The following is a 24,923-nucleotide window of genomic DNA, read 5'->3' on the forward strand; positions in this document are numbered from 1 at the left end:
AGGATGTAATTTTAAACACTCAGGATTACCCAGTTAAATCCAAACATTAGCTCAAATTCAGAGAGCTTTAAAAAGTGGGTATCACACGTATGAACACCCTTGGCCAAGATAAAGAAGTTGATTTCTTTAAACAGTGCAGACAGGTTACACAGCACTCACTAGACTTGTTATAGGCAGTAGGGAAGAGTTTTGTTTTCTGCAAAGAGAACTATTTCGGCTTTGCTTAGGGCAGTTGCTTGTTGTAATTTATGTTCTTCACACTTGAGCTTGGGCAGTTTCCTGTTTGTCCTGCACACTAGCATTTTGTCTCCGCCGAGGAGGAGGCACTTAATGGGCCTTTATTGCCTTTTTTGGTGGCCTCTGGATGGGATTATGGTCAGAAGATGTGCTTACATATTGAAATGTTTTCCTGCCCCTGGAATCAGAGATTTGTAAATGCCACCAGTGCCCTGTGATATGTCTGATCTGCTGTCTGTCTGCTACCAGGAGCCGTCTGGCTGTGAAAAGGAGGCCTTATCCACCTCCGAGAGCTGCTTCAGGCTCCTCGGCTCCTCAGATGACCTGTCCAGTGACTCGGAGAGCCAACCCACAGAAGAGCCAGCCCTGCTCTCGCCCAAGCAGGGCTTCCGAAGGCGTGCCAACACCCTGAGTCACGTCCCCGTGGAATGCCAGGAGCCTCCACAGCTGGTGCGAGGGTCTCCAGGGGTCTCGCAAAGGAAACTTGTGAGGTATCACTCAGTGAGCACAGAGACGCCTCATGAACGAAAGTAAGATTTGTTGAAAATGTAGATTTGTTGTATGAATAGCTGGGGCATATGTTACTGCCAGGTATGTGCATCCCAGGCATGTCTGTCGGGCGAAAAAGAAACCTGAGTCCGGTTTCACTCTTGGCTTAAAAAGAGAAAACTCAAATCAGTGACGTGTCCCTCTCGCCTTCCTCCCTTTCCTCCCTTGGGAGAGATGTAGTTGATAAGAGATACCTGTGACTTGTCCAAGTGTAGGGACTGGGAGGAAGCAGGTAAGATGAGCAGAAATGGCCCTTGAGATGCATAGCGGTCTGAGGGGCAGCCCTGGCTGGGAACTCTGCCACTGGCCTAAAGGAGAGCAGCGAGCGGGTGGACAGGAGAGTACTCGTTTGAACGGGGGGGCCTGGGCCACAGTGAAGTGGGGACTCTCTCCCTGCTCTGTCCCTGACTGGCAGAGTTACTTCACTTCACTGCAGGACACTATTGGAATAGATGGTCTCGAAAATCGCCTCCAATGTGAGAATTCTGGATTCTTCCAGTAACACTTACTGATTTTAATAATTTGGGCCATAGCAAGCAGTTGGAATGTCCTGCTTCTAGAGCTGGGTCAGCAGTACAGCAGCAGAAGTTCCACTTCCTTCAGGGGTCCCGTGGCAGTTAATTTGACCTCAAGTGTGGGAGACCATGGATGGACACAGGTGTCTGTAAAAATCGCTTCAAAAATCTGAAGCTTCTCACGTTGTAAATATGAAACAGGCCGCACCTGTGTATGGCCACGGCCTCCCTCCGGCCAGTGGCAACAGAAACCAGGACGTGTCGTGTCCACACGGGGTGGGGAGGCGCTCTGATACATTGCTGGTGAAGGACGACATGTGCTAGCAGTCTCAGATGAGGCTGTAGAGTCTTTCAGCTTTGTTTTCAGTTGGCTATTGAAAATAGTTACGTGGTTCTTTGGACTTTGGCTGGATAACTGTGGTCCCAAAGCACGACCTGCTTCAGAAGCTAATACTCAGTTCTGTGATGTTCTAGAGATGAATGTGCCGTGTGATCAGTTGCGTTTAACTCTTTGCAACCCCATGGACTGTAGCCCGCCAGGCTTCTCTGCCCATGGAATTTTCCAGAATACTGGAGTACTGAAGGGGGTTGCCATTTTCTCCTCCAGGGGATCTTCCCAACCCAGGGATCGAACCTGAATCTCCTCTGTCTCCTGCACCGCAGGCAGATTCTTTACCCATGGAGCCATGACAAGCATAGTTTGAGGCTTTATGGGTTCTCATCATGTTTCTTAAAACCCTGTGCACACACTTCTTTTGTTCTGCCTCTCCACTGCACTCCCATCCCTCTTTTTCTGGCATTTCAGCGGTGATGGAAACCTTCCTGTCTGGAGGTTCCTCGTCCTCTTGCTAAAGCCTGCTGTTTCACACAAGCCAGAGGTGGCAGGAAATCAGAATTCCTGACCATCCATTCCCCTTCTCCCCTAAGAGCGCAGCTTCCTGTAGGGCCGTGTTTGGTGCGGATGGTGAGAGGACGCGGGACTGTCCTCCCGTCTCCCTGAAGCATGTCTCTTCTGCTCTGCGCGACCCCTCGTGACCTCTCTGCTCACTTTTGCACAGGAAATGAGACTTTGATATTCAAGGCAGCTTATTGTTCATTTTGAAGAGAGATGTATTTCTAAAACTCTGGGTTTTGTTTTGTTTTCTTGGCTTTTAATTAAATTTTTTTCCCTGTCAGGTCCTAAAAGGGAGCGGAGGAAATAGATGTCCTGGGGTTATTCCGAGTGTGGGACGTGATCAGGCAGGACCTTTCATGGCGCCCTCTTGACTGAGCTGCTTTCCCAGTGGGGATGAGGGTGCTGAAGGGGAGAGCACCCACGGACTGTGATAGTTGCCGTGTCCGTGTGTCCTCTGCTTTTCCGGTGCGGCTCCCTCCCCCTCCCTCTAACTCCCCTGCCTCTCTCTACTTGCTGTTTAGTGGGAATTGTCCACCTGTTGGCGAGTCTCAAAGTCCCTCAGGTCAGTCTTCAGCTCCTGCTCCTCCACCTCATCTTAACCCCTCCGCCTCCTCGCCTAATTTTTTTAAGTACCTCAAACATAACCCGAGTGGAGAACAGAGTGGGAGTGCCGTGCCAAAGAGGTGAGCCGCCCGCATGGAGTTCAGTGTCGGTGGTCTTCCCAGGACGGTCACGCAGAGAGGGTGTGCTGCATGTCCACGCAGGACCCCGGGGCCACTGCGTGTGTGTGTGTGTGTGTGCACGCGCTTGTTTGGGTGTGCTTTCCTTATTTTCAGTCTATCATTTGAATCCGTTTAATTTTACCATTGATTAATTCCCTCAAAATTGTTATGAAAACAATCTTGAGGGCAAGATGTGATACTTCTTTTCACATTCCCCTGCTCTGGTGTGTACACACACACACACGCACGCACACACACACACACACACATGTTTAACAGCAATGTGCTTGATTATATAAGTTGCAATTTGTGCCATTTCAGAAACTTCCTCATTAATTTAGAAAACTCGTTTTTCTACTTTGAAAAGAAAGAATCACTTTGGATGATGGACTGAATTTTATTGCTGTGGTTTTGTTTTTATTTGGTCAAAATGCTTAAAATGAGATCTATTCTCTTAACACATTTTTTATGTATTCACATATTACTAACTATATGGGCACTGCTTTGTAAACTGCAGGCACAGTGTTGCACAGCAGATCCTTAGAATTTATTCATCTTGTGTAACTGAATGGACTGATCTTTGTTAATTAGTTCACTGATTCGTTTCATTTAAAATAGTAGAATTTTATTTGACTGAAAATGAAAGTTAAATCTCATTTGTAAACTGTTTTTGACTTCTTACTTGCTTTAATTTTCTTATCATTAGACGTATAAAATGTGTCTTCTGTTTTGAAGGTTTTGTTTTTACAGTTTGTGTTTGTGTTTATCCTAAACTGTTTTTTCAACCATACTCTCAGCATCTCCTACCGTAATGCCCTGCGGAAAAAACTTCATTCCTCTTCCTCTGTGCCAAATTTTCTAAAATTTCTGGCTCCTGTAGATGAAAATAACACCTCTGACTTTATGAACACTCAAAGGTAGGGTTCAATTTAGATACATCAAGTCTGAGTGTATATGTTGCTTGTTAGACACACAGGGATTTTTTAGCTGTTCTTTTGCCATTTCCAAAATTATTTTCACTAGATCTATTATATCTTCTTTCTTACACTTTTTTCTTACTGAATGTAATTTAAAAAATATGGAGTCAACTTGTTATCCAGTTTTGACTAGAATTAGTTTATTTATATTTTGTTATTTTCAGAAAATTAGAGAAAGTCTTAACCATTTCTCTAAGTGATAGCAGTATTTCTGGATAAGCATATATGGCTGCCAGTAAATCAGTCAGGATGTTTGATCTGTAAGTTCAGATGATCGTTCAGTTGTGGGAATATATTCAGGTACAACCTACAAGGGTTCCCCAAGTTGTCCTATGAATAGGAAAAAACTTAATAATGGTTATTTATGTATATTGAAAAATATACTTTGTTTTGTCGTTTAAAACATACGGGCATTAAAAGTCATCATTAGCAAGTAACTGCATCATTATTGCCCTTGCAGGTTCTGTGTAATCTATTTATTTATTTATCTTTTGAGGTAATGCTTGGAGACATAGGGCTATGCTAAGGAGATCTCCTCACACACAGACTAGGGGAGGTTGTGACCCTGGTGTCGTCGCCCCCCGCCCCCAACTTTAGGCCATTTTTCTTTTCTAAAGAGGCATCAAGAGAGGCCCAGTTGGAAGCTAAGGTCCGTGGAGTGGAGTTCATAATATTTTTATAATAAAAATAAATTAAGGACATGTAACCATAGTCTACCATAAAGAGCACCCTTTCAGAAAGCAGTTCTGCAGGATTGCTGCCCCACCACCAGCTTGATTGACACCTGTGATTATCTAGTTATATTTGCTTGTACAGGGATAATTTATAATTTTGTGCTTGGTTAAAAAAAACAAAAAGTCAAGCTAAAATACCTGCTTGTATCTCCCCACCAGTCATAAATCAACTGTCTTTAATTTTAGGGACTTTGAGTCCAAAGCCGACCACATCAGTGATGCCAACAGGACCCCCGTGAAGACACGGAGACACTCGTGGAGGCAGCAGATCTTCCTGCGGGTGGCCACCCCCCAGAAGGCCTGCGAGTCCCCCAAAAGATACGAAGGTGAGGCCCACCCCCCATGTGAGCCTGGATTCCGGCTTGAGTTTTGTGTTTGGTGAAAGAAGAGGTGAAATGAGATTTGAAGTTAAAGTCATCCCCCGATTTTAAAGTTCCCAGGTTAGGAAGTTTAAATGGCAATGCCTGTCACTGTTTTCAGAGGATCCCACATTCCAGGAAGCCTGTAATAGCATTCAGCAGCTTACAACACCTTGTGTTACAAACAGTGCTCCTTCTGAGCCTTTGTGACTACCCCCGCCCACCCCCAACCCCAGGGAGTATTGGGAGCTCAGCTCGATGCCCCCACATCCTTCCTTCCCTTCCCAGTACGTTGCCAGGCTTGTCCGTTTTCTCCCTCTCTAATCAAGGTGTCAGTTTACACCCTGCCTTAGCATGGTGGGGTTTTGAGGTACCCCCACCCCGCTGGTCACACTTGTGCTGCTTTGTGCCTTGTTGATTGCTGTGCATCAGTCTGGCGTCACAGAAAGACTCTCATCATCTTTGTGCCCTCCAAACAAATGCATGCGGACTTCAGAGATGCAATAAGAAGAATATCTCAGTAAAGCGAATCACATGAATTTTTTGATTTCTCAGTGCACATAAAGGTTATGTGTACACTGTAGTATAGTGTGGACATTACAGTACAGTCTTTTAAGTATGCAATAACATTATGTCTAAAAAAGACACACATACCTTAGCTAAAAAAACCTTGATTGCTAAAGATGCTAACCATCATCTGATAATTCAAGGTTGCCACAAACATTCAGTTTCTTAAAAAATGCAGTATCTGTGAAGAACGGTAAAGCTAATAAGCACAGTAAAACAATGTAAACCTGTATGCGTGTTCATGGTAAGTCACTTCAGTTATGTCCGACTCTTTGCAACCCTGTGGACCATAGCCTGTCAGGCTTCTCTCTCCATGGGATTTTCCAGGCAAGAATACTGGAGTGGGTTGCCATACACTCCTCCAGGTGATCTTCCTGACCCAGAAGTCCAACCCGCGTCTCTTAATCTCCTGTGTCGGGAGGCGAGTTCTTTTCCACTCGCACTGCGAGTGGTATGCCGCCGCCACTGTCACTTCAGTCGTGTCTGCCAGGCTCCCCTGTCCCTGGGATTCTCCAGGCAAGAACACTGGAGTGGGTTGCCATTTCCTTCTCCAATGCATGAAGGTGAAAAGTGAAAGTGAAGTCACTCAGTCGTGTCCAACTCTTAGCGACCTCATGGACTGCAGCCTACCAGGCTCCTCCGTCCATGGGATTTTCCAGGCAATAGTACTGGAGTGGGGTGCCATCGCTTTCTCCTGTGAGTGGTATAGAATGCACTAAAGTTTATTTTTAGGCTTTTGCATGAAAGAGGAGTTTAAATGAAGTTCCACTGACTAAGATTTTTCTTTGCGCAGTGAGGTCGTAAACTTTCAAAATAGATATTTGCTTTCCTTAATATTCCTAATCAGAAAGTGTTACAAAAGCACAGGGAAACAGTCACTCTCCAAAGATTACTTTAATTCCTCAGATTGCAAGATTGCCTGTAGTGTAGACTCATGCTTCTTTTTGTCTCTGAGGACCCAGCCAAGGCTGATCCGAGGGTTTTCAGACTAGGTTCCATGTAACTGTCTTGGGAGGAGGTGTGACTGTTGGAGGAACCCTTTCTCCCTGTTCCCTCCCCGCTCATTGTTGTTTCTTCTCTCTTCCTCCCCACCACTCCCCCCAGAGTTCTTAGTGTTAATTTGGATCCTGAATCTTCTGCCAGATTAAACAAGAACCGGGTTTGGGCTCAGCTAGCCTTGTGATGTAAAACATGTAACTTCATTTGTACTTAGGTCTTTGATTATAAAATGGTTACAGTAGTGTTGGCTCTTCCTATCTCATGGAATTACATTAAATTATAAATGTGAAAGTACTTGGAAAGCCTAAAGTCATGTCAAATGCAAAGTGGTAGCATTTTTGTTACCATTATTGAGCTTGGAGCACTAATGTGTTTAGGTTCCTATACCGATGTTTCCTGGCAGGAGCAGTATAAGGGAACACTGGTTTTATTAATTCAGTGTGATTAAAAAATTTTTTTAGTAAATTGAGTTTATTTCAATCTGTCATTTTAGAAAGTTTTAAAGATTTTATTTTCATGTTGTAGATTGCCTACTAATGTTCAACAGCCAGATTGTGTAACCTAGTTCTCTCTTTTTAAAAAAATTCTTTTGTTAAAATTCTAAGGCAGAGGGGTCTGCTAGGGTAGGTGGCGATAGAAGGGTGGTGGCCATTTCACCAGGCAGATAAAAGGCACAGCTCCTGGTTGGAGCTCTGGCCTCTGAGGAAATATGGTGTCCTCAGGCCCCACCCTGGTGCCACTCTGCTCTGGTGTTGGAAATAACCCGAGTTTCTGGAAAGGACGGACACTCCTAACTCCCAGTCGGTGTCTGGGGGGACCTGAGTCAGAAGGTTAGTCAGTGCTGGTGAACACTCGGTCCTCTGGAGAGCCCAAGATAAACTGGGCGAGGAGACTGCACTGTGGGCAGCGTGATCGCGTGCGACCCTGTGTCACCCCAGCGCCTAGAAGAGGGATGGGAGGCACACCACTGTCTGTGTCTGAGTTCTCCCTTTGGAGGTGAAGCAGGAAACTATTAAATCAGTTTAGTCTGGGAATATTGTTAGAAATGGGTATTTAACTCCATGTTGTGTTCTTACGATGGTCTTTGCAGGAGACAGCGTTTTTTGATGACTTTTGGACACTCTGAAACAGCTGGGCAGAAGCATGCAGGTGATGAGATGGAATCTGTGGTTACTGCCCCAGAGGTTATTGCCACACTGATTGAAATAAGGGAGTGTGATGTTTTTACTGACAGTGTGAAAAATGCTCCGAATTCATGTTAGAAAAAACCAGTGGTGCAAATGTATCTGGTATAGTCACCACTCCTGTGTGGAAGTCACTCTGGTGGTCCCACTGGAAGCTGCTCTGGCCTCGGCCCCTCCACCGGGGGCCGCCGTGGAGCTGCTCACCCATGTCTTCCTGCCGCTGGAGCTCCGGGGGAGCTCTGGGCTGAGCAATCAGGGTTTTGATTGTCTGCGATCATGGTGAGCCGGTGGCCAAGCTTTCTGGCCGGGCTGCTGTGAACAGGCCCCATGCTGCAGAGGGCTCTTCCTTTCTTTGGGGGAGTGGAAGGTGGGGGCAGAGGGGAGAGGAAGGGACCAGAGGGAAGGAGACCCAGGAGGGGACCCTGAGTTGTGATTTGTGATCGCAACAACAGAACAGCAGTAACACCAGACATGGAGTTCGCTGTCTTGACAACAGGGCCCCCGTGTGGTAGTGGCGGTAGTATGTTGGGATTGGTGGAGCTCGAAGTGTGTGTGATGTCTTCAGTGTATTCAGATGTGTGACGTGTACTGACAGTGCGTTTACACACTCAGCGCAGTGGCCAGGAGTGTGTTATGGGCCGTGGACAGCTGTGTGGAGCAGCCTGGCCCGCTCTGGAGTGGTTCTAGTGAGCTTCCTTAGATGGGGCCACACCCTGTCTCCCTCTGGTCGCATCCCTCCTTCCTCCTGGTCTCTGAGCCACACAGAATGCACTTGCTTGCACTTCCTTTCTTCAGATGACAGAGGGTCATGGGGATGCTGCTTCCTCTGAAACTCTTCTCCAGGCTGACTGCCCTCAGTCCTTCGCCCCGGCACAGTGTTACTGCCGAGTCCCCTCTAATCAGAGTCCTGTCCCTGAGCATAGTCGGCCCCCGAGGGACCCAGAACCCAGCTCCACGTCCCTCCGTCTCCCACCCATGCAGCGCGTTCCTCTCTAGGTATACAAGGTCACTTTCGTAGCCTCTCTCTGCTTTAGGTGATTAACTCACATTCTTGGCTCTTACCATATCTTGTCCTCTGGGGCGTGAACTGTTATTTCAAAATTGGACCGAGTCCCAGCTGGTCTTGATGGAGAAAGGTTTCTAAGGCAGTGTTCATCTCGTTCACCCCTGTGAAGTCTCACAGCATCGTCCAGTCCTCTGGGGGCGGTGCTGAAGCTCGTGCCCGTGGCCAGTGCGTTGTGGCAAGCTGTGTAAAGTTAACGAGGCTTGCCCTCGGTGTCTCTCTGTGATGGAACAGTACTCGCGCCGCAGGCTCTGCCCTCTGCTCCTTCGCCACCGTCCTCACTGATCGTCAGGGCCCAGACTGTGCAGCTGCTGTTGGCTTTCCCACTGTCTGCTGCAGGAAGGTGTCCCAGGGAACCTGATGCTGCCCTGGGTGGCGGGCATGGCACAGTGTCCTGGCCTCTCTGAGAGAGGCTTTTGCTTGGAACTCTCGTGCTCACCGTGTGGGCTCCTTCCTGAGGCCTGTGCTTAGGCTGTTCCCTCTGCCTGGACTGCTTCCTCCCCGCCCCACCCCCCCACCCCCAAATCCCCATGAGTAACCCCCCATCTGCTTCAGATTATTGCTGAACATCATTTTTTCACTGAGGCTGCAGCAGCCACTCTACTTCAAGTTGCACCCCATCCCTTCAGATATTCCGTGTCTCCTTACTGTGATTTTTTTCCATAGCCTTTCTCACTTTGAAACATACTCTGGTTATTTGCTTAAGCATTATCTTTATCATCAGGTTCCTCCAGCCCCCAGGCTCCATGACTTCTAAGGGAAGACAAATAGCTTGTTCAGATTCTTACAGACATAATACTTGGTCCTTGGTGATTTCTCAACTCCTTCCTTCTTCCTGCTTATGTCCTTTTTGCTCTTACAGAATTAAGAAATGCTGTCTCGCCTGGAGAATCACAGGGACGGGGGAGCCTGGTGGGCTGCCGTCTCTCGGTTCGCACAGAGTCAGACACGACTGAAGTGACTTAGCAGCAGCAGCCGCCTTTTAAATTATATGGTAGGAACTCTTCGTATAAAATAGAGAAGAGAAAATAAAACCACGACTCTTGAGTTGCTGTAATAATTATCACGTCACACCCTTATTTTTGGCCAGTGCTCTACATGAGCTGTTTCCTTTAATTCCCAGTCAACCTTATGAAGGTCAGTGTTCTTATTACACCAGTTTCACTGATGAGGGAGCAGAGGCTTGGAGTGGGTGAAGTCACCTTACCCAAAGCACAGAACTGGTGAGCAGGACTGGAGCCATGGGCGCGTGCCCCACGGCTCCCATGAAACCACGCCCCAGGCGGGAAGTTGGGTGTGGCTCTGTGGGCCTGCTTCTCTCTGCGTGGGCTGTTTGTTTTCAGCCTGCCCCTGTGTCCCGTTGCTGGCCAGGCAGCAACACGTTTCAGAGCATTTTGACATAGAGACTTGCCTTCAGTTAATCATCTTCCCTCCCCACGTGTTAGCCCTGGGACTAGGGTGCGCTGGGAGGGAGGTTGATCTCTTTATATCTGTCTGAATTTTCTTCTGACAGATCAAGCATCTTTATCCTCTAAAAATTGTCTTCCCAACCTTAAGGTGCAGAGAGCAGCGTTTCCACTGTGGCCTGGGACCACTTGGGCTCACATACCTTCTGTGTGTTTACCTTCAGCTATGAGGCCTCCAGATCCACAGGCAGTTGAGGGCCCCAGAGATCACTGCATCAACCAGACCGTGCCAGACAGAGTGCGTGCTATCGGGTGTCTCTGGGTGTCTGTCTGCTCCACCTTGCGGGGGCCACCCGCAACAGCTCAGGTGTCTGCAACCCATGGCATGAGAGACACAAAAGTCTGCTTGTAAGGTGCACTTAGCACATGCCTTTTACAATATTTTTGGTGCTCAGAGTGACTGTGACTACTTTGCATTTATATTCTGGTACTGCAAACTTCAGTTAAACAGACAAGTTTAACCTTTCTTCAAAGTAAAAAAAAAATTTGAAACAGGGATATTTGTACTGTCCCATCTATTTTGTCCCACTTAGAAAATACTAATAAAGCAAACTCATAATTTAAAAACCATGGTATTTGCAGAGCAGTAAGGATAAGTGAAGGATAAATAGAATTTTCTATAATTTGGGGGTTCTGATTTAAAAATTAAAAAAAAAATTTTGGCCACACTCCATGGCAAGTTGGGACAGGTATGGGTTCTGACCAGAGATTGAACCGTCTGCTTTGGAAGCATGGAGTCTCAACCAGTGGACCACCAGGAAAGTCCCCCTGATTTTTATAGATGGGCTAAAACCTGGAGAGAAAGTTGTTGGTGACTAGGGAGTGTGACTCCAACTAAATATATTGTAAAGAGAGAGGAAAGGACAAGGCCAGGCAGTGTGGACAGAGGCGGGGAGATTAGACTGAGCAAATACTGCCTGAGAGTCAGCTTGTCGCATACTCAGGGGTGTGTGACTGCAAAATCCCTATGAAATAATTGAGTTGCAGGAATCTGAACTTTATGTTTGGAGACCTATCTGAACTTGGTGGACAGTTATTTTCCATTTAGAAATTTACTTAGAAATATTTAGTAGATCCAGCCTGCTGCTGCTGCTGTTGCTAAGTCGCTTCAGTCGTGTCCGACTCTGTGCAACCCCATAGACAGCAGCCCAACAGGCTCCCCTGTCCCTGGGACTCTCCAGGCAAGAACACTGGAGTGGGTTGCCGTTTCCTTCTCCAATGCATGAAAGTAAAAAGTGAAAGTGAAGTCACTCAGTCGTGTCCAACTCTTAGCGACCCCATGGACTGCAGCCCACCAGGCTCCTTCATCCATGGGATTTTCCAGACAAGAGTACTAGAGTGGGGTGCCATTTCCTCCTCCGAGATCCAGCATAAATATTCCTAAATCCCAGGCTGTTTTTTTTTTTTTTAACTCAACATAGACCAATTGGTCTCTTGTAGGGATTCCCACTTGAAGTTATTTTAGCAGAGTCCAGCAGGGTGATTTCCATTCTGACCCCCAGAGGCAGTGGAGTGGATGGGGGCTCTCTGCTTTTCAGTTGGTAGGTCATGTCAGCAGCATCACTGCATTGCAGGGAAACTGCAGTAAAAGTAGGACCGTCACCAGTTTGTAGTTGAAGACTTGGTGAGGCAGACTTTTTTGTGATAAAACAAACATAGGTAGATCATAAAGTGGAATACTAAAAGCTGTGTAGTGTTTTACATTTAAAGCAGAGTCCTCACTGATGCTCTGAATTTATGGCCACTCATGGCTGGTGCCCCAGGACCCCCTAGGGAAAAAGCGTTCTCTCTTTGTGTTACCAGTTCTTTGGGTGAAAGGTTTGTGAGAGACTGGGTATGTGGAAGGTCCATACTTGGTAAACTGTAAACTTGATGATTGAGGGTGATGGTATGGGGGTTCAGTGACATCTGTTACAGGGCAGAGCCCTGAAGGTTGGATGTGTTTAAGGCTGCTTTTAGGGCAGACATAGCAGTTCCGTGTTGCTGATGTCTGTATAATGGCCCTTTGTCACTTCCAAAGCCTTCCCACTATTGGTCCCCACCACAGGCCTGCTCTGAAGGTTCAGGGGGCAGGGATACTGTCATCCCTCAGGCGGGAGTGAACATGCCTGTGGGTTATGTGGCTGTCTCCGGATCATGACCTAGAACAGCACTTCACACACTTGCCATTGTGCTCAGAGGCCTCTGGTGATCTCAGTAAAGGCCGATTCTGGTGCCTGGATCTGGGTGGGTCCAGAGGGCAGTTTCCAACAGGCTCCCTTGGTGATACTGATGACGCTGGTCCACTGTGAGTGGCAGGCCCTTAGAACCAGCGCCTGTGGTCCATCCAGCCCAGACCGTCTAGTCCTTGGTCAGGACTCCTGTGTGAGTCTGCTCCTGTAGATGGCCCAAGGCGTCACCCACGTGTGTCGGACCTCAGATAGATCTAGGTCATAAGTGACCTAGATTTTTTGAGAGGATTTGTGCTGCCTGGAGACGCAAAGAGTTGATCTGGTGGGAAAATGGAGTGATACAAAACATGTGGTAATAGGGATAAAGAAGAATCTGACAGCGTGCCAAGTGAAGCTAAACATATGGCGTCTGCCTGGTCCCTGCTGCTTCACTTGCAGGCGAGCTTTGTCTCCTGGGTGGCAGCCGGGCACAGAGACTGCGCAGGTGTTTGTTTTCTTAGCTGTGGGCTCTGACCTAATCGTGAGGTCTACAAAAAATGCTGAAAATCAACTTCTGACTAGATGTTCGGTAGTAGAAATACTCCATGGTTTTTCTTCCTAGTGCTTCATACAAAAAAAGCCACAATTCTTTGTTGTTAAGAAATGATTTTTTAGGTAACTCCCAACTATGGAATGGGGGGAAGTTCCTTTACTTACCTCTGTGTGCCAAGGAACACTTTTAGTCTTGGTTCAATGCCTTTCATTTAAGCGTTTCAGGTTATACTGTGCATTTACCAATTTTGCCAACAATAGAAGCAGTCAAATTTTTACATGTCTTATTTTAAAAAAAGGAAAAGGAAAACTCATCTAATATAGATCAGACTTATTGATTTGAAACCCATTGTATAAGTAAATAATCCAGTGAAGCCGAAGTTCAAAGGGTTTTTGTGTTGTGAATATAGCTGTGTCAGTATGCCTAATTTATGACACAGTTAAATCAGTTGGATTAGATATTAGATGTAAACAGTAATGGCAAAACCAAGGAGTATAATCAGAATCTTCATTATGACTATTTTTTATTGTGAAAAAAGTAGAAACTGTTGTATTACTATGATTTATTTTATATTGTTCATGGCAAATTTTCAAGAATCTATATGCCATTGGGAAATTTTAACAAATGTTAAATAAGTAGAATAACTGCAAGTAGGACTTAACTGGAACCCGTAAGCATCACAGTGACCCTTTGTTTTGATCCCCAGTTCTCGGCATTCACTGTGCATCAGTCACATGGGGAGACTTAGCATATGGGCCACACCTGCCCCTCTGGTCTCCTCATATCAAGGGCTGAGGATGGGCCTTGGGCTTGAATCCTCCTGTCTTTGTAAACCCACCCAAAACATCCTAACTGTGGGGAACCGCTGTTTTAGTTAAATGTAAGAGGATGACTGCAAGGAGATCCAACCAATCCATTCTAAAGGAGATCAGCCCTGGGATTTCTTTGGAGGGAATGATGCTAAAGCTGAAACTCCAGTACTTTGGCCACCTCATGCGAAGAGTTGACTCATTGGAAAAAACTCTGATGCTGGGAGGGATTGGGGGCAGGAGGAGAAGGGGACGACAGAGGATGAGATGGCTGGATGGCATCACCGACCTGATGGACGTGAGTCTGAGTGAACTCCGGGAGTTGGTGATGGACAGGGACGCCTGGCGTGCTGCGATTCATGAGGTCGCAAAGACGTGACTGAGCGACTGAACTGAACTGAACTGAAGAGGACGGCTTGAGACACTGTCGCCGCTTGGTGGCAGTGTTGCTCCCTGTGTCTTGCTGGCCCTTCTTTTCTTTTTCCAATCCCAGGAAAGTGTGCTTTCTTTTTTCCCCGTGTTTTTGTTTTTGGTCTTGTTTTTGTTATAGTACGTACCTTCCTCGCTGATTTGCAGCTTATTTGAATGAGGAGAGTACCTTCTGAAATCGAGATGTTTTTCTTTCATTTTCCACAAGGTTTTAGGGAGTGGGCAAAACAAGGAAGAGAAAAATAGTCCCTGATTGCCAGAGACACAAGACTTTCTAAGATTGTTCTTAACCTACTTGCCATATAATTTTGCTTTTCCGTGGTCAATACAGACTAGGTTCAAGATAAAATACTGCACACTGGGAATGGACTGTTCATGAATTTCAATAGTTTGAAGCTACTAGATTTTTCTCCTTTAATTGTGCTTTTTGATACATCATTATAGGTGGGGAAGCCACAGTGAATGGCCAGACTTGACCTCAGTCTGCTGTTTTTGAGGCCTCATGTCAGTTGTAAATTAGCCTGATTGAGCCTTTCCTGGTCAGCCATTGGCATTTAAATAGTTAGTCTTTACAGTTTATGCAGAGGTTGGCTGTAAGGGTTGATGGAGATGCAGAGACAAAATTTCAGTCTCTGCTGTTGGTAGGAAGGGGACGGAGGGCCAAGGGCTTGGGTACCCAAGGTCCTGGAGTTGGGAGACCGGGGTGTGAATCCTGCTTACAGCGCTCTGGAAACTCCTCCTCAGGGCTCATCTAACTCTCAGAGCCTGTGTGCCTTCAGGATTAGAGTCAAAGATCTTGATTTGTCATCTTAGAACTTTAATCTGTGGATACTGGGGAGCCACTGACATTTGTAAAACAAGGAAATGGTAGGTAGTATGAAACTGTTCTCAGGGGGATATAATCTGTAGACATACCTGAACTTGAAACAGCCTCAAAATTGGGGCAGGACTAGGGTGAGGTCAGGTGCTCTGAGTGCGAAATTTAAGGAGGCAGTCGCTTTTAGGGCCCTGCACGTATGGACCACGTGACCCTGACGGTGAGTGCCTCCTGTGCGCACGTGACCCTGACTGACAGTGAGTGCCTCCTGTGCGCACGTGACCCTGACAGTGAGTGCTTCCTTTATATTTTGCATCCTAGGGGCCCACCTTCCTCACCCTACTTCTGGTCCTAGGTGGGTGTACACTGCCTCCCTACAGCCAGGACATCGCTGCCTGGGAAGTTTAGATTAGCTTTAAGAGGAGTCCTTGGCAAGAAACTCGTGTTTTGGTTTGGTTTTTTTTTTTAAAGCTTTATTGAGCTAAAATTCATATACAGTTCACCCATTTAAAGTATACAGTATATTTTTCTGTATTTATAGGGTTGTGGAACCATCGCTGCAGTCTAATTTTAAAATACTTTTTGTCCCCCAGACAGAAAACCATAGCTGTCACTTTCCAAAACCACTCCCCTTTCCCCTGAACCCGAGACAACCACCCATCGTCTTTCTGTCTCTCTAGATCTGCCTGTTCTGGACATTGTATGTAAGCAGAATCGTGCGGTGTGTGAAGTATCTAGTGGTGTTTTCAGGGTGCATTGTGTTATATGTGCACCGGCGCGTCATTCTTCTGTACGGTCACTTACTACTCCATTGTATAGATGGGCCTCGAGTACAGTCATTTACCTTTCGGCTGTAATGCGCCTGTGAACTTTCATGTGCTTCGTGTTGTGTGGTCACGTACTGAGAAAGGGTTTTAATGGTGGGTATGGAAGCTCCTTCTCTGGGGGGTTTGAGTTGTCCCTCGTAATTCTGACCTTGGGGATGGTTAGGCCAGTGAGGGTGGGTGAGCCTCCATACTGCTGGCCTTGTTTGCCTTTCTTCCCCTGCAGACTGAGGGGAGAGTGCAGGGGTGGGGGGACTCTGGTGTTGCCCCCAGAAGCACCTGGGAAGGTGAGGGTGGGGCTGCCTCCGTCGGGGCTCCCACAGCACTCCCATTCCAGGTCAGTGACATTGGCCCAGGGCTGCATTTCTTTCTACCGTCCTAGGACTGTGTGCCCGGAATCCCGTGGAGAAGTTACGGAAACACAGAATGCTGTTCCTCATTCCTGAAGTTTCTTGGTGGAGCCTAAGGTTGTGCAATGCTTATAAGTTCTGGGGACCACACTTTGAGGTCCTCTGGATGTCGCAAGCTGCAACAGCTGATAGGCAGGGGTACATCCGATTCTGATTTAAACTTATGCCAAAAAGCCCCAAGAGGTTGTTAGTAAAATAAGTAAATTGAAAATTAGAAATATGTTCTATGGCGGATTATGAAATAGCCAATAAATCCCATCTTGTTTGCAATAAAACTCACCAAATATCAATAGTAGCCACTGTAATTATCCTTATCATGTATTGAGCATTAGTGTTTGCACTTTCAAAGAGTTAGATGGTAATTCTCACACTGACTCTATGCAGTCAGTACTATGCCCGATATTTTCAAGGAGAGGAGGCTAGCAGTATTGACTAACGTGCCCATAGCTCCACACACTTAGTTCTCACAGCTGCGATTCCAATCAAGCTGTGCTGTGCTTAGTTGCTCAGTTGTGTCCGACTCTTTGCGATCCCATGGACTGTAGCCCGCCACACTTCTCTGTCCATGGAGATTTTGCAGGCAAGAATACTGGAGTGGGTTGCCATGCCCTCCTCCAGGGGATCTTCCCAACGCAGGGATCGAACCCAGGTCTCTTGCACTGTAGGTAGATTCTTTACCGTCTGAGCCCCCAGGGAAGCCTAAGAATACTGGAGTGGTAACCTACCCCTTCTCCAGGGAATTTTCCCGACCTCAGAATCAAACCAGGGTCTCCATCATTGCAGGCAGATTCTTTACCAGCTGAGCTACCAGGGAAGCCTCCAAACAGGTTGGCTGTACTCTAAATCCAGTCTCTTAATCACAGTATGGAGCTCTTGACGGTTTTAGGAATAAATTATCAAGAGTTTTGATTGGTTTACTCACTGAAGTTAGTGTCTGTGTAGTAATAAGCTGCCTTCAAGTGAAAGAACAGTTCTTATGTGGAAAGTATTCTAGAATTAAATGTTGTTCAGTTGCTCAGTTGTGTCTGACTTTGCGACTTTATGGACTGCAGTATGCTAGGCTTCCCTGTCCTTCACCATCTCCCGGAGTTTGCTGAAACTCATGTCCCTTGAGTCAGTGATGCCATCCAAGAGTTAAGAATTAAATGTTAACTCTTGTTAATACACTGCATGTTTTGGACATTATTTACTGGTAACTCTAATTTGTGAAAAATAGAATTAGAGTCTTCTTAGTTGAATGGTTTCTATTACATTCATTTATTTAAATGAAAAAATGTCCCTTCTGGAGGGAGTGAGGCAGGGCGGTCCCACCAGATGTGACCAAGCAGCCCCAGCCTTAGAGCTGTAGGCATACTCAGCACACTCTTGGTTTTGTAAAATTCAGAGAGAAAGCACAGGGATACGTTGAAGTGCTTCCTGAGTGGATTTTTTTCCAAGTGAATTTGTTTTATCACTTTCATGTAAGTGAAAATATTTGCAGAATAAGTACTAACAAGATTTTAAACATCATTCACCAAAGTAGGAACACTGTAATTACGGTCTTATATGATTCTGAATATAGCTTGGAACCCCAAGTACACATTTTATACTTGCGAGAATAGTGGGTTTCCCACAGAAAGTTGAAGTCTTGTGCTTCACTTCCTGTCCAGGTGTGTTAGGAACTTTCGATTAGGGACAGTTCTGGCGATGAGAGGTTATAGTCTTTCCTCTGTGGTTTGGTTTTTGGAATCCTCTTGCAGTAGCATCTTCCCTGAACAGTTACGGAAGGGACATTTTTCTTTTTCCTCTTGGTGTCCTGTTGCCAAGGCTTGGGCAGGATATAGAAACAGTCGGCTGTTTCTGTCCCACAAGGCTTCAGATCATGGGGCTTATTAGATTAGAAGCCAACGGTGGGGATACCTGCATTAACAAAGAGGTATATCTTGTTTCTGTTTGCACAATGACTGGTGTGGTTTTGGTTCACCATTCTCCCTGAGAGAGATCTCTGCACTGCTTCTTGGGAGTTTTCTCCCGTTGTCCCTAATGCTGCTGTCTCAGCCACACCTGGTATCTGTCCCAGTGTGTCGCAGGCTGTGCACCATTAGACCAGATGTTTCAGCAGCACATGGCAAAGTTACCGGGTTTCCATTCATTTGCCCAGTTTCCTCTCTGCGGCCATTTCTACCATGTTCAGCCCCTCCCTTCCAGGTACCAGATTTTTGACATCACTTAGAGATTGCGTCTGACTGAATGTACTGGAGATCCTGCCACACTGGTGTAACTGAGGGTTGGGGGAGATAGGTGGGTTTATTTTTCTCATGTAACAGGAAGTCTGGATGATGATAAGGCAAGGTGGTTCCCTGGCTCCATGATGTTCCCAGGAGGCTAGGGTCCTTTCTACTTTTCTGTTTCATTCTCTTGAGTGCTTCCTGGTCACAGCATGGCTGCTCCACCTTGGGCTTCCCCTACAGCTCCGAGCAGAGTGGAGGAGCAAGCAGTGAGGACAGCAGAGTGATCCCTCCCTATCAAGAGAGCAGGCTGTTACAGAGTCCCTGGAAGACTTCTGTGTACGTCCTGGTCACCGTGGCTACATGGCAGCTGGGCGACACTGGTTCTTGGCTGAGCAGGTGGCCACCTTGTGCGATGCGCTCCGCATGAAGGGTAAAGTGGACGTGGAGGGAACCTTGCCTGGGCTGAGTGTTTCTCCACCCTTGGTGTGCCGTCCTGCTTCTTGCAGTGCCGAAGCTCCTCCCCCTGCACCCTGGCACTGACCAGTTCCTCATCCTTTCCGTCTGTCTGCTTCCAGGTCACCAGGACTTCTTTTCTCCCAGGCGTGGTCAGTTTCTGCTTTCCCACTGTTCCTTAGGGTTTGTGTTTGTCCCTGTTAGACTGGTGCTTGCTTTGTCCCAGCCTTCAGATCCGTACTGTCCAGCATGGTAGCCGCTAGCTACGTAGAGCTGTTTAAGCTTGAACGTAGACATTTAATTCCACACCCTTGCCCCATTTCAGGTGCTCAGGAGGCGCGTGCGGCTCCCGTGCACGTTCTCTTGGGCCCCTCGGAGGTCTCCCTTTGCCCTGACTCCTCTCCGAACCACAGGGACGGCGCTTTACAGGTGGTGCTTGTCCTGTGTGCCCTCTTCACTCAAAGAGTAGACTTCGGGCTGAGGCAGGATATTCTGCAATTCACCTTGCTTCTAAAATGATTGTTACTGGGTATATAGGAGGTGAGTCCACTACTTTCAAGGAATCTTGAAAGTAAGTCAGAACTTTGAAAGTTGTCCGTTCCATATTCCTTATTTTCCAGATGAAGAAGCAGACTCAGAGAGAGAAAGGGACCCACTTAAGGTCAAACAGATAGTCAGTGGTAGAATGAACTAGAATTGTGGTTCTCTTTCCATTAAACAAAACCGAATTGATTAGTATCACCAGTTTGTTTTCCCTAATTAAGTTCTGTTCTTGCTTTTTCTATCTAGCTAGTTGAGTGAGCAACAACAGCCAGAACTAGCTTCTGGAGAGAAAGTTGTTTCTCACTCTTGGCTGTCCTCAGAGGCCCACTACATAGATGCAGTGCTCAGAGGATGCTTAGAAAACAGATGAGTATGAGCCTGTCTTAGTCAACCAATGATCACTTAGTTGCAAGAATTAGAATATGACTCAAGCAAGCTTAATCAGAAGGCGGCTCATAAAAATCAGGAAAAGCGCAAGAGCCAGGAACTAGGTCACTGTCAGGAACCCAGGAAGTCTCTATGACTCCCTCTCTTTGGGATCATGTAATTTTTCTCTTTTTCCTGGTCTCCTCTTCATTCTTCATACCAGCCTTCCCAGCTTGTTTGTCACTGTAGTCAGCCAGCCCCCGAGTCCATATGACTTCTTAGCTCCAGAGGCATCCAGTTACTGGCTGCCTATCTGTGTTTTACTCTAGATTTTTCCCGGAGCTGACTGGCCCAACTCATAGTAGCTCATCCAGGAAGGGGTTGGGGAAGCCTGGTACCAGCCCAGCAGTGGGGACCCACCCAAGGTATCACCTGGGCTATGGGGAGGAGAGGGCACAGCCTCCAGCCACCACAAGTCAGTGTGTTCTTGTTAATTATACTGCTCACCCACCAAAGGCAAAACCAGGACAGTGGAAGTAACAGGGACTCACTAGCTTGTTCACAGTTAATGGTCATCTGAAAGTAGGTGAAATTATGTGTGGGTAAGTATGTAAATTTCTTACTACCAGAAGTACTGGGATGGAAAGAAACTGAGTAATTTTCTGTGAAAGATTTCTCTGCTGGGGATGTGGCTTGATTGATATATTTACCCAGTAATAAAAATTTGGAATTCTTAAAGCAAATAGTTTTCATGCAACTGAACAACCAAAAGTGGTCAGGGTCCCTGGAGGAGGTCAGGCTGGTGAGCCATGCTGAGCTCCCTGTGGACCTCAGATACACGGTGTGTGTGAGAGCCAGCCTCCGGGCCCTCTCGGTGCTACACCCTTCGGGAGCTTATTTCTGAAACCCAGTTCCAGCTCTGTGAGGCAGGGACACTGTTGTGGCATGGTTCTGCCACCTGGCACAGGGCTTGGTTCATAGCTGGTGCTCAGTTTCTGCTGGGTGCAGGGCTTTACGATTTTGGAATGTTGACCAAATATGGGTATTTTATTGTTAGCTACTCAGACTGTGTGAAAAATAACATATGCATGGGAAAAAAAATACAAAGAAAGCATACTGATACTCTGTATAAGTTTTCACAAGTTTTAGCGATCAGTGATATTTTTCCCATTTCTCTTTTTCACTTTAATGATGTAGTGACATTTGGTGGTAGGCAAAACATTTTTTTTAAATAGTCAGTTATGTATTTAGCTTTATGGAAGTTAAAATGGAAGCACATTTCTATCACAAATTGTGATGGTAGCGAGTGTTCAGATTTATTGGAAATGGACGCAGTTATAAAATCACTTCTCTTTTGTGGGCTTACGCTACAGGTCATCATTTGGCAGTTCCCCACCCCCTTCTTCTATTGAATTATTAGACTTGGCATGACCAGGAATGTGCATTGAGAAACTGGCAGCCTTACTTTGCAGCAATCAAGCCTAGAGGTTAGAGATTCCCAGTCTTCATTTGAAGACTTCTTGACCTTCCCGCCACTGCTGTCACCTGTCTCAGAGACCTCTGCTCCCAAGGGGCCACTTACACTGCTCACCTACCCGAGAAGGAGCTCCCAAAGCACCTTGTTTCCCAATGCTTACTGAGATTTCAGATTTCTCTGGTCCCAGCAGAGATAAGATTTCAGGATATTGATAGTCTCGGAAGAAAAGCTATGACAAACCTAGACAGCATGTTAAAAAGCAGAGACATCACTTTGCCGACAAAGATCTGAATAGTCAAAACTATGGTTTTTTCCAGTAGTCATGTATGGATGTGAGAGTTGGACCATAAAGAAGGCTGAGTGCCAAAGAATTGATGCTTTTGAACTGTGGTGCTGGAGAAGACTTTTTAGAGTTTCTTAGACAGCAAGGAGATCAAACCAGTCAATCCTAAAGGCAATAATATTCATTGGAAGGACTGATGCTGAAGCTCCAATACTTTGGCCACCTGACGGGAAGAGTCAACTCATCGGAAAAACCCCTGTGCTGGGAAGGATTGAAGGCAGGAGGAGAAGAAGGCAACAGAGGATGAGATGGTTAGATGGCATCATTGACTCAAGGGCCTTGAGTTTGAGCAAGCACCGGGAGATGGTGAAGGACAGGGAAGCCTGGCATGCTGCAGCCCATGGGATCCCAGAGTCAGATGTGACTTAATGACAACAACATAGTTTCAGAGCATAGTTTGGAAATTGACTTAAAAAATAAAATTTAAATTAAGAAATATAAAACCCGTGGAACCTTTGCTTCTATTTCTGGTAGCTTAAAAGATACTGCGTTCTGTCATCTCTGATTGCTCTTTACGTACAACTGAAAACTATTTTTCTGAAATTGTGATTGATAAGTTATTCCAAATCAGTGTGTTGTATTTTTAAAATAGCATAGTTTGTTAAAATTTAAACTCTGTGGTTGGAGTCATTTTAAGGTTTCTGATAATGTTTTTTTCTTTTTTCCTGAAAAAGTAATGTCAGTGATACAGAAAAGCCAGCATATCATGGTGTCTGTTTGTAGTGGCATAGTGACCCAGGTCGTCTCCCTCTAGATGCCTCTCCATGAGGCTTTTGCTTTTGGCTTTTGCCTTCTTATGTACCCACATTAGTATCAGCTCTAGGTCACTGCTACAGTCCCTGGCTATCCCACCCTTAGCCTCTCCCTTTGGTTGTGATCCATAACTTTCCTACCAGCTGTGGGTCAGGAATAATTTCATTATCATCCTTTTGCTACTTCACTCTTTCTGGTGTAGTTCTGTCCCCATTTTCTTTGGCACATGTGTCTGCATTGAAATTACAGACTTTTGGATGGTGGGTAAAAAGGCTTTTTTATTTTTTGCTTAAATACTTCCTACTCCTGTTAGGATACCGAGTTCTGTGGAGCTCACCAGAGTCTCCTTGATATTGTTGGTAGTTTAGATTATTTGGAGCTTTTCATGTTAGAAGGACTAGGGGTTCTTAACTGAGCACTTCATTTTCCAGATGAGAAGACTGAGGCTCAAAGACCATCATGCTCACAGGAGCCTTCCTGCGCGTTGTGTTTAGGATGGTGTTCAGGGTCAGCACCTTGGTTTTGGCCAGTCCCAGAGCATTCTGGTTGGAGCCCTGGAGCCAATGGGTCTGGTCTGCGAGTGCCCTGTTGCTTCTCCCCTCTAGGACCTCGGGCCTGCTACCACACCTTATTCCTCTGTAAGAGGAGTGAGCTTTAACTGTCCCCTTCTGCGAGAGGCAGTGTTGCGTCATGAATGCAGGGCTTAAATGAGGCAAACGTGCATGCCCTGGAAAACCCTCACAGGTCTCTGGGGCAGGGACAGGGCCTGGGAGTGTTGTGGTTTCATGATTCTGAATTGGAATGACCTTTGGGAGGATATCCTGGAATCTCAGATCTTCATTTTACATCAACACTCCTTCCATGTACACCCGCCCTTTCTGAGTTGTCAGTTTTAAAAATGGGCCCAGTGGTCCTTTGTTTTCTTGATGTGTTGTGAGGCAGAAGCAAGTGAAACTCAGGGCCAGCTGATGTCTCCTTTTGTAAGGCGTCTACCTGCAAATGGCTTCTAGCTGCTTTGGGGGATTAGTGAAGTGAAGTGAAGTCACTCAGTCGTGTCCGACTCTTCGCGACCCCATGGACTGTAGCCTACCAGGCTTCTCTATCCATGGGATTTTCCAGGCAAGAGTACTGGAGTGGGTGCCATTTCCTTCCCCAGGGGATCTTTCCGACCCAGGTCTCCTGTATTGCAGGCAGACGCTTTACCCTCTGAGCCACCGGGGAAGACCTGGTGGGGGGATTAGGGTTGTGAATAATTTCCGAAGTGATTGACTGGAGAGTTGGCTGTAACATCCCGCTTAACAGTGTGAATTTTCAAAAAATGGTTTTAAATTTTGAATTGTGGTAAAAAAAAAAAACACCACGTAACACAAAATATGTCATCTTAAGCATTTTTCAGTGTATAGTTGTTAAGTATATTCACATTGTTGTGTCTTGGGCCTGTAGGACTTTTCTAAACTTGCAAAACTGAAATTCTGTACCCTTGAACAGTAGCCCCCATTCCTCCTCCCCGCTTCCCCTGCCAGCCATCACTCTACTTTCTATGAGTTCGATTACTTCAGGTACCTCATGTCAGTGGGAATCATACAGTATCTGTCCTTCTGGGACTGGCTTCTTTTACTTAGCATAGTGTTCCCAAGGTTCATCCATGTTAAAGCATATAGTAGGATTTCTTTCCTTTTTAAGGCTGAATACTATTCCATCATATGTATATAGTTTAGTATAGTTTAGTTTAGTATAGTTTAACTGTTCATCTGTCAGTGGCTGTTTAGGTTGTTTATATCTCTTGGCTGTTGTGCATTGAACATGGGTATGTGGATATCCTTCCACGATCCTGCTTTCAGTTCTTTTGGCTGTGTACCTAGAAAAGGAATTGTGGGGCTCTACGGTAGTTCTGTTTTTAATCTTTTGAGGAACGGTCATGCTGTTTTCCATAGCAGGGGCGCCACTTTACGTTCCCACCAGCAGTGCCCAAGAGTTCCAGTTTGTCCACGGCCCCACCAACACTTGTGTTTTCTTTTCTTTTGGAGTAGACATCCTGATGGATGCCAAGTGGTATCTCGTGGTGGTTTTGATTTGCATTTCTGTAATGATTAGTGATATTGAGCATCTTTTCATACGCTTGTTGGCCATTCGTGTATCATCTTGGGAGAAATGTCTATTCAAATCCTTTGCCCATTTCTAAATTGAGTTGTTTGATTTTTTTGTTGTTGCTGAGTTGAAAGGAATGAATTTTAAAATCAGACCGTTCTTGGCTTCAGTCCCGGCCCCTCCATTTGTGAGCTGTTTGACCAAAGGCAGTTGCCACAGAATCCTCAGCGATCTCATGGATATGGTAGTAGTACCCACTTCATAGAGTTAGGGATGTTTGGCAACCTCTGAGGAAGGACCCAAGAAATGGAAGCTAGTGCTCCATGATAGAGTGGTCTGTTCCTAAGAGGGTTTTGAAGGAAATGAAAATAGCTGCCTTCTCAGTCCCCTCCACAAATGGCAGCCGCTTTTAATTCCATCCCCACCACCTT

General features: G+C 46.1%; 1 protein-coding gene across 6 annotated transcripts in view; it reads left to right on the forward strand.

Annotated features, from left to right (window-relative positions):
• The window catches only part of TBC1D1 (TBC1 domain family member 1), a 230,926-nt gene that overhangs the window by 136,361 nt on the left and 69,642 nt on the right, over nt 1-24,923 (forward strand). For 2 of the 6 annotated variants that reach the window (XM_040238003.1, XM_040238009.1), the window contains 4 exons: nt 487-767; nt 2,718-2,879; nt 3,716-3,835; nt 4,816-4,955. In XM_040238003.1, the coding sequence (XP_040093937.1) occupies nt 487-767; nt 2,718-2,879; nt 3,716-3,835; nt 4,816-4,955 (703 nt within the window). The remainder of the gene's footprint in view (nt 1-486; nt 768-2,717; nt 2,880-3,715; nt 3,836-4,815; nt 4,956-24,923) is intronic. The other 4 variants (XM_040238004.1, XM_040238005.1, XM_040238007.1 and 1 more) reach the window with 4 other exon arrangements.

The sequence above is a fragment of the Oryx dammah genome, unplaced genomic scaffold, assembly GCF_014754425.2.
Source record: "Oryx dammah isolate SB20612 unplaced genomic scaffold, SCBI_Odam_1.1 HiC_scaffold_3, whole genome shotgun sequence".
Classification (NCBI taxonomy): Eukaryota; Metazoa; Chordata; class Mammalia; order Artiodactyla; family Bovidae; genus Oryx; species Oryx dammah.